Below are 9,028 nucleotides of genomic sequence, written 5' to 3'. Positions count from 1 at the left end.
CAGACCCTCCCACCTCTCCTCCTCCTTTCCCCACCCAGACCCTCCCCACCTCTCCTCCCTCCTTCCCCCCCCAGACCCTCCCCACCTCTCCTCCCTCCTTTCCCCACTCCAGACCCTCCCCACCTCTCCTCCCTCCTTTCCCCACCCAGACCCTCCCCACCTCTCCTCCCTCCTTTCCCCCCACCAGACCAACCCTCCCCACCTCTCCTCCCTCCTTCCCCACCCAGACCAACCCTCCCCACCCTCCTCCCTCCTTTCCCCACCCAGACCCTCCCACCTCTCCTCCCTCCTTTCCCCACCCAGACCACCCTCCCCACCTCTCCTCCCTCCTTTCCCCACCCAGACCCTCCCCACCTCTCCTCCTCCTTTCCCCACCCAGACCAACCCTCCCCACCTCTCCTCCTCCTTTCCCCACCCAGACCACCCCTCCCCCCTCTCCTCCCTCCTTCCCCACCACCCTCCCCGCCCTCTCCTCCCTCCTTTCCCACCCAGACCAACCCCTCCCCACCTCTCCTCCCTCCTTTCCCCACCCAGACCACCCCTCCCCACCTCTCCTCCCTCCCTTCCCCACCCAGACCAACCCTCCCCCCCTCTCCTCCCTCCTTTCCCCACCCAGACCAACCCTCCCTCCCTCCCTCGCCCCAGACTGACCCTCCCTCCCCCCAGACCAACCCTCCCCACCCTCCCTCGCCAGACTGACCCCTCCCTCCCCCCAGACTGACCTCCAGCCTCCCTCCCTCGCCAGACTGACCCACCCTCCCCCCAGACTGACCTCCAGCCTCCCTCCCCCCAGCTGACCCCTCCTCCCCCCAGACTGACCTCCAGCCTCCCCCCCCCCAGACTGACCCCTCCCTCCCCCCAGACTGACCTCCAGCCTCCCTCCCCCCAGACTGACCCCTCCCTCCCCCCAGACTGACCTCCAGCCTCCCCCCCTCCCCCCAGACTGACCTCCAGCCTCCCTCCCCCGACTGACCTCCAGCCTCCCCCCCCCAGACTGACCTCCAGCCTCCCTCCCCCCCAGACTGACCTCCAGCCTCCCTCCCCCCAGACTGACCTCCAGCCTCCCCCCCCAGACTGACCTCCAGCCTCCCTCCCCCAGACTGACCTCCAGCCTCCCCCCCCCAGACTGACCTCCAGCCTCCCTCCCCCCCCAGACTGACCTCCAGCCTCCCTCCCCCCAGACTGACCTCCAGCCTCCCTCCCCCCAGACTGACCTCCAGCCTCCCCCCCCCAGACTGACCTCCAGCCTCCCTCCCCCAGACTGACCTCCAGCCTCCCTCCCCCCCAGACTGACCTCCAGCCTCCCCCCCCCAGACTGACCTCCAGCCTCCCCCCCCCAGACTGACCTCCAGCCTCCCTCCCCCCCAGACTGACCTCCAGCCTCCCTCCCCCCCAGACTGACCTCCAGCCTCCCCCCCCCAGACTGACCTCCAGCCTCCCTCCCTCCCCCCAGACTGACCTCCAGCCTCCCTCCCCCAGACTGACCTCCAGCCTCCCTCCCCCCCAGACTGACCTCCAGCTCCCCCCCCCCAGACTGACCTCCAGCCTCCCCCCCCCAGACTGACCCTCCAGGCTGCAGCCTCCCTGCTCTCACCAGCCACTCCAACTCGCGGGCGTGTCCCGTGGCGGCGGCATCGTGGGCAGGGGTGGCCCTGTTCCGGGCTCGGGGGTCGGCCCGCATCCCCAGCTCCTCCACCAGGAGGGCGCAGCACCTCCAGACGTCCGCAGCGCGCCGCGTGGTGCAGAGGCCCCGCGCCCTGGAGGTCGATGATGTCCGGGGAGACGCCCCCGGAGGCAGCGAGCCCCCGCAGCACAGACAGGTCCCCACAGCCAGCTGCCTGTAGGGTCTGGTGGAGCACCATCCTCACACCGGCTCACTGTGCCTCTCACTGTGCCTCTCACTGTGCCTCTCACTGTGCCTCTCACTGTGCCTCTCACTGTGCCGCTCACTGTGCCGCTCACTGTGCCTCTCACTGTGCTGCTCACTGTGCCGCTCACTGTGCCTCTCACTGTGCTGCTCACTGTGCCTCTCACTGTGCTGCTCACTGTGCCTCTCACTGTGCCTCTCACTGTGCTGCTCACTGTGCCGCTCACTGTGCCTCTCACTGTGCCTCTCACTGTGCCTCTCACTGTGCTGCTCACTGTGCCGCTCACTGTGCCGCTCACTGTGCCTCTCACTGTGCCGCTCACTGTGCCGCTCACTGTGCCTCTCACTGTGCCTCTCACTGTGCCGCTCACTGTGCCGCTCACTGTGCCTCTCACTGTGCCGCTCACTGTGCCGCTCACTGTGCCTCTCACTGTGCCGCTCACTGTGCCGCTCACTGTGCCTCTCACTGTGCTGCTCACTGTGCCTCTCACTGTGCCGCTCACTGTGCCTCTCACTGTGCCTCTCACTGTGCTGCTCACTGTGCCGCTCACTGTGCCTCTCACTGTGCTGCTCACTGTGCTGCTCACTGTGCCTCTCACTGTGCTGCTCACTGTGCCGCTCACTGTGCCTCTCACTGTGCCGCTCACTGTGCCTCTCACTGTGCTGCTCACTGTGCTGCTCACTGTGCTGCTCACTGTGCTGCTCACTGTCCTGCTGTGAAGCACAGGACGACTGGAGGCTCCGGTCCCAGGCTGCACTCTCTCATACAGCATGCTCTCATGCTCTCATACACACACGCTCTCATACACACACTCTCACATATACACACCTCCTCCCCGGCAGGTAAGCGACACCGTGGTGGCGAACAGCTGGCAGCCGGGCCGGGGGGCTGGGGGGAGGGTCAGAGCCAGTGAGTCAGACGGGTGCTCCCCGCTGCCCAGCGCACGCTCGCACACGCACCGCTGACCAGGCCAAAGTCGCCACGGAAACCAGAGTAACGGGAGACGGGCGCAGCCAGCCGCTGAGGATCACAGCCAGCGAGATATATTAACAGCTTTTTTTTTTATTCATCTTGATCTCTTAAGGGCAAAGGGAATGGTCATTAGGTATAATCCGGGAGATTACAACTCACCTGGGATTAAGACAAGTCGCTCTTTAACACATGAATGACAGTAAAACAAAAGGGAAATGCCACTACATATTTTATTACAGTAGATCAGATCAACATGTTTCCTTCTGTATAAAGTCCTCAGTGACACGTCCTGGGTTATTCAGAGGCCGTGACGATGCAGGTGACGAGCGCTCGTCATGACGGGTGTTTCCACCATGTTTTCCTGAACAGCTGTCACGAGGTACACATCTCAACATCCTTCACAGAGGAATGTCATTAATTTAAAATTATTTATGTTTAAATAATTGATTCACTCACATCCATTGTGCAAAGTGCACCCCTGGCATGCACTTCAGGTCATGAAAACTCCAAAAAGTGTTAGATAAATGCTTTCTTATAATTGTATTCATGGAAGTGCAGATGGCCTGCACTGTGACCTTGCTTTATATACACACACAATGTCTAGGTATGTAACTACTTTATATACAGTATGGCTCCATTACTATTGGAAATACTGGCAGATACTTGGGCATGAGAGATTAGCCTCACCCCAGCACAGTAACCCATGGATCAGACCCGTAACCGCCAACAAAACAAGCGCTCCTCATCTGCTCTCTGCAGCACGTGTGACAGTGAAGTCGTCATCCCAACATGGAGGCCAGCTCCAGCGTTGTCACGGCAGCCCTCAGGTCCTGCACCGCCTGCTCCACCTCCTCCCTCGACGTGTTTCTTCCCACGCTCAGGCGCACGGCGTTGGACGCCACCTCTGGAGGAACGCCACAACTCAGCAGGATGTGGGAGGGCCTGAACACACACACGCCACACACACCACACGCCACACACACCACACGCCACACACACAACCACACACACACCACACACACAGCCACACACACACATGCCACACACAGACACAGCAGGATATAGGGAGACACAGGTTATGATGGTGTGGTGATATAGAGTAATGCCGGTGAGGCCGGTGTGGTAACCATGGTGATGCAGGGAGGATGTTATACTGTGAAGGTAGTGGTTATGTCTGCTGCAGGGAGGATGTTATACTGTGAAGGTAGTGGTTATGTCTGCTGCAGGGAGGATGTTATACTGTGAAGGTAGTGGTTATGTCTGCTGCAGGGAGGATGTTATACTGGGAAGGTAGTGGTTATGTCTCTGCTGCAGGGGAAATGTCCTCTCACCTGTCTCCTCTGTTTGTGTGACAGGCAGCTCCCACACTGGCGAGCAGCCTCTTACAGCTGGATAACACCTTCCTACCTGGGGGGAGGGAGAGGATGGAGGGAGAGGAGGGAGAAGAGGGAAGGAGGAGAGGGGGGGGGAGGGGGGGAGAGGGGTGGGGGGAGGGAGAGGAGGGGGAGGAGAGGGGGGGAAAGGGGAGGGGAGAGAGGGGGGGAGGAGAGGGGGGGGGTGGAGAGGAGGGAGAGAGGGAGGGAGGAGAGGGGGGGATGGAGAGGAGGGAGAGAGGGAGAGAGGGAGGGAGGGAGAGGAGGGAGAGGAGAGAGGGGACAGGTATAAATAATTCAGAGCTAGTTGTTTACAAGCTGCCCTGCTAGGGCAGGTCACGACCTCCCTGGGACCAGACTGGGAGCGGGGCTGGAGGACACTGAAACACACCAATCACAATACAGGAAGCAAGGTTGGGGTCATGACCCGACTCACCCTCCAATCCGGGGCCCAGGATGGAAATGTTACACGTGTTGGGAAGACACTCGGAGCCGGGGAAGAGGCTGTTGAAACGGAGCTTGCTCTCCCCAAACACAGCCTGGCCACACAAACACAGCCTGGTCACACAAACTGGATGTCAATTCAACCTGATGATGTACTAGGCTAACAGGAAATGATGTACGAGGCTAACAGGAAATGATGTCATGAGTGTCTCACCTTGAGTCTCTGCTCCAGGTGGAGTCTGGTGCTGAGCATGTGGCTGCGGTATCCAGGCAGGTTGGAGTTCACCAGCTCTGCAGCCTGACAACCCAACAACACAGCTTAGCCTCCAAGCATGTCCAACATGCAGCACTACAGAGCCCTTCAGCTTGGCGTGTTACTAGCTAGACTCCCTACAGCGGAGGACCTACCTTTCCCAGGCCAGCGATCATCGCTGTGTTCTCAGTTCTGGAAGAGAAAACAAGAGTCCTTCAAGACCCAGTGAGACATTCCAGTCTCCTCTGCTGCTCATTCTAAACCCTCAGCTTGCTGTATACATGGATGGTAGCTGTTCTAAGCTGTTACGATGGTAAAAGTATGGTAGTAAAAGTCTGGCACCATAGCTGGTCTATGTTGCAGGAGTGCTGTATGTGATAGCTGGTCTACGTTGTGTTAGATGTACATGGCAGCTGATGAATGATTAAACATAAGAGGCTCAAGCTGGCATGAACGGTACCCTGGTCTGAAGTTTCTCTCCTGGCCTCCTCCAAACAGCAGGGGGTACAGCGGGGCGGAGCTCCCGGGACCGTTCACATACAGGGCTCCAATCCGGGGGCCGTAGAACTGCAACAGACACCAGCCCTCCTGGGGTTACATCCGCCAATCACAGCGTCTGAATCGAATATCTGGTTAAACATGGCTGACGAGCAGCGGAGTGGGAGCCAGTCTTAAAGGGACAGCGCTTTCTGTGCTCTGATGTCATCCTCACACAGCCAATGAGACCTGCTGACCTTGTGACCCACGATGGTGAGGTAATCCACTTCCAGGTCGCGGGCGTCCACAGGCACCTTTCCTATAGCCTGGGCTGCATCTGTGTGCAGAAGGATTCTGGGATACTGGTGCCGTTGCTTGTCGAGGGCGCGTACCTTCTGACCAAGCTCTCTGATTGGCTGGGGAGGAGGGGCGGGGTTAATATGGTCATACATGAACAGATTATGTTTTAGTATGTTATATAATCCTGCTCCTCTCACAATCAAGACCCCTGTTGTTGTTCTGATGCTGCACACTGAGCAGAGGAACTGGTGTTCTAACCCGAGCTTGGATGAACACTGCGGCTTCCTGGTAACCCAAATCCTACAACCCGTTTCAACCAATCACATTCATCCTCCTGGTCATTTTACTTTACAGGAAGGCTGATCAAGGCCCTGTCTGGTCTCTCCTGTCTGGCCTCCCCTGTCTGGCCTCTCCTGTCTGGACTCTCCTGTCTGGTCTCCCCTGTCTGGTCTCCCCTGTCTGGTCTCCCCTGTCTGGCCTCTCCTGTCTGGTCTCCCCTGTCCGGCCTCTCCTGTCCGGTCTCCCCTGTCCGGTCTCCCCTGTCCGGTCTCCCCTGTCTGGTCTCTCCTGTCTGGTCTCCCCTGTCTGGTCTCCCCTGTCTGGCCTCCCCTGTCTGGTCTCCCCTGTCCGGTCTCGCCTGTCCGGTCTCCCCTGTCTGGTCTCCCCTGTCTGGTCTCCCCTGTCCGGTCTCCCCTGTCCGGTCTCCCCTGTCCGGTCTCCCCTGTCCGGTCTCCCCTGTCTGGTCTCTCCTGTCCGGTCTCCCCTGTCTGGTCTCCCCTGTCCGGCCTCTCCTGTCCGGTCTCCCCTGTCCGGTCTCCCCTGTCCGGTCTCCCCTGTCTGGCCTCTCCTGTCTGGTCTCCCCTGTCTGGCCTCCCCTGTCCGGTCTCCCCTGTCCGGTCTCCCCTGTCCGGTCTCCCCAGTCTGGTCTCCCCTGTCCGGCCTCTCCTGTCCGGTCTCCCCTGTCCGGTCTCCCCTGTCCGGTCTCCCCTGTCTGGCCTCTCCTGTCTGGTCTCCCCTGTCTGGCCTCCCCTGTCCGGTCTCCCCTGTCCGGTCTCCCCTGTCCGGTCTCCCCAGTCTGGTCTCCCCTGTCTGGTCTCTCCTGTCCGGTCTCCCCTGTCTGGTCTCCCCTGTCTGGTCTCCCCTGTCCGGTCTCCCCTGTCTGGTCTCCCCTGTCTGGTCTCCCCTGTCTGGTCTCACCATCAGGACCCCCGTCTCGTTGTTGGCCATCATGACGGAGATGAGGCAGGTGGAGGGACGCACAGCGGCCATGACAGCGTCCACCTCCACCTGGGCCGTCACCTTGGAGACGGGCACAAACGTCACATCTGTGGCAAAAACCAAGCGAGGACTTTAGAGCAACCGTCAGGGATTCAGAAAGGACAACTTGAAGATGTAAAGTACAAGACAAAGTATCTCAAGTGTTATTTTCGGCAGCTACAACCACTGGTGTTACAACTTTCATAAACCGAGGGTTTGTGTCCAGCCTGAACAGTTACAACACAGTAGGCATCGACCCACCTGCCCTCCCCTCCTTCTGCAGGTGGTTGGCGATCAAGGTCACCGAGTCGTGCTCCACGCTGGAGGTGATGATGTGGGGGATGTCTGGGGCCCCGTTGAGGGGCCGTCTCCCCCCCACAGACAGCTCCTCCTCCCTGCAGCTCCTGTTGAAGTGCTCCACTGCCGTGTGGAACACCAGGTTGTTGGCCTGCGAGGTGAGAGGATCACACGTCACTGACCGAGTAAAACCCAACGCTGCACTGCACAGGACACGCTGGACTGAAGAAATAACAGTTAAGAATAGTGAATAAATGATAATGTTATAGTCAGTGAAGCTGTGTCATGTCTTGCACACCTCAGTTCCTCCCGAGGTGAAGATGATGTCCTCTGCGTTCCCGCCCACCATGCGGGCCACATCCTCTCTGGCCTGGTTGATAATCTGCCTGGCTTTTACACCTGGGGCGAGAAACCAAGATCTCTGAAATGAACACCTGGACCTAGTAAAGAGGGATGCAGCGATTAACCGATTTAACCAATCTTTGAGTCATTTTTTTTTACATTGAAATTCATTTATATTTACATTTTAAAGAGGTGAATTAAAAACCAACAAATTTGGTGGTGTTTAAATGTCAATATTAAGTATTTAATGCAAAACAAAACACGATTTCACTGATTTGCTTTCATAGACCAGCTATATCAACAGGACTGGACAGAAGCTAGGTATCACAACCTGCTTCTTACCGGCAGCGTAGCCGCTACTGGGGTTCCCCCAGGCCTCCAGAAGCGCATCAGAGATGGCCTGGACCACCTCAGGTTCGCAAGGGGTGGTGGCGTTGTAGTCCATGTAAATCCTGCATGATGATGGTTATTGGAACGGGTGATGACACCGGTAAAGAAAACGGACAAGAATAAGCCAGAGTTAGCGTTATTAAACGTTTCTGATCAAATATGCAAACGACTGAGTTGTTTACAAATGTGGATTAACTTGGTCAAACCTATCGACATCTGACGGATGATCCAGTGTATGGTCATGATATGCGTGATGATGATGATGATGGTGGCCTTTATTGCAGCTCGCGCCCGGGTCAGTCATCATAAACTATTGAAAAAAGTCACAAACTCAATTGCTGATTTTGTTACAAAGAATGTATAGCAAAGAAAGTTAGATAGCTAACTGGATTAAGTTATGAGCTACACTGTGACTGAGTGAGCGTGAGACAAAATAAACGTAGGTAATGCCTAGCTGAACATGACCAAAGTAACAACAGTACAGTAGTAGTTCCTACCTAGCCAATAGCTAGCTAGCTAAAATATTGTGCGTGTCCATCCATGGATACAGTTTAATAGCTAACGTTAACTGTGTAGCGGGTGCTAGCAAATCAGTTTACTCATGTCCTCAAACAGGCTGTTTAGATGCTTTTTTTTTAACCAACATCAGTATCACAATAAAAACAGACACTTCAAGTTTACGACTGTCTAACCTTGGAGACGCGAAAGTGGCTGGAAGAAAGCTTGTCAATGATTTGCTAACGAGCTTTCGAAATGGTAGCTTCGATGACACTTATTTACGTTTGTCGGGCCATCACGCGGTGCACCAGTTTGGTGCCGCCGATTCGAAACACCAGTGTAGCAGAAGTTTGAGTCGTTATGATACAGGTAAGACCCACAGCCAACAACGGCTATCTATGATGGTAAACAATGATATACATATATTGACGTTCCTTTATATCTTAGCACTGAGGATCGACCTGTCGACCGGCCGCGTTGAGACAAAGCGATGTGAATCGGGATTCATTATTTATCGTATAAAACATGTGGACCTTTTAGTTCAACACTGACGCTTC

At 56.9% G+C, this 9,028-nt stretch overlaps 2 protein-coding genes across 3 annotated transcripts in view; both read right to left on the bottom strand.

The window, feature by feature from the left end:
* The window catches only part of espnla (espin like a), a 14,546-nt gene extending 12,587 nt beyond the window's left edge, over positions 1-1,959 (bottom strand). The window contains 3 exon segments of the mRNA XM_062450084.1: positions 1,566-1,590; positions 1,592-1,711; positions 1,713-1,959. Of these exon segments, the coding sequence (XP_062306068.1) occupies positions 1,566-1,590; positions 1,592-1,711; positions 1,713-1,862 (295 nt within the window). The 5' untranslated portion in view covers positions 1,863-1,959.
* Positions 1,960-2,690: 731 nt separating this feature from the next.
* Positions 2,691-9,028, bottom strand: scly (selenocysteine lyase). 2 transcript variants are annotated; one of them, XM_062450321.1, is made up of 13 exons: positions 8,754-9,028; positions 8,180-8,283; positions 7,926-8,035; positions 7,540-7,640; positions 7,206-7,392; positions 6,885-7,012; positions 5,645-5,803; positions 5,371-5,477; positions 5,066-5,102; positions 4,872-4,955; positions 4,650-4,752; positions 4,172-4,247; positions 2,691-3,782 (listed from the first exon to the last, which is right to left on the bottom strand). In XM_062450321.1, the coding sequence occupies exons 2-13, from the start codon at positions 8,278-8,280 to the stop codon at positions 3,620-3,622; spliced, it is 1,356 nt and encodes a 451-aa protein (XP_062306305.1). In that variant the 5' UTR covers positions 8,281-8,283; positions 8,754-9,028; the 3' UTR covers positions 2,691-3,619. The 2 variants fall into 2 exon arrangements, with proteins under 2 accessions (XP_062306305.1, XP_062306304.1); XM_062450320.1 differs by having other exon boundaries at positions 2,692-3,782; positions 8,666-9,028.

The sequence above is a fragment of the Osmerus eperlanus genome, chromosome 24, assembly GCF_963692335.1.
Source record: "Osmerus eperlanus chromosome 24, fOsmEpe2.1, whole genome shotgun sequence".
Lineage (NCBI taxonomy): Eukaryota > Metazoa > Chordata > Actinopteri > Osmeriformes > Osmeridae > Osmerus > Osmerus eperlanus.
Note: the sequence above shows the minus strand (reverse complement) of the source record. Positions and strands in the feature narration are given on the sequence as shown.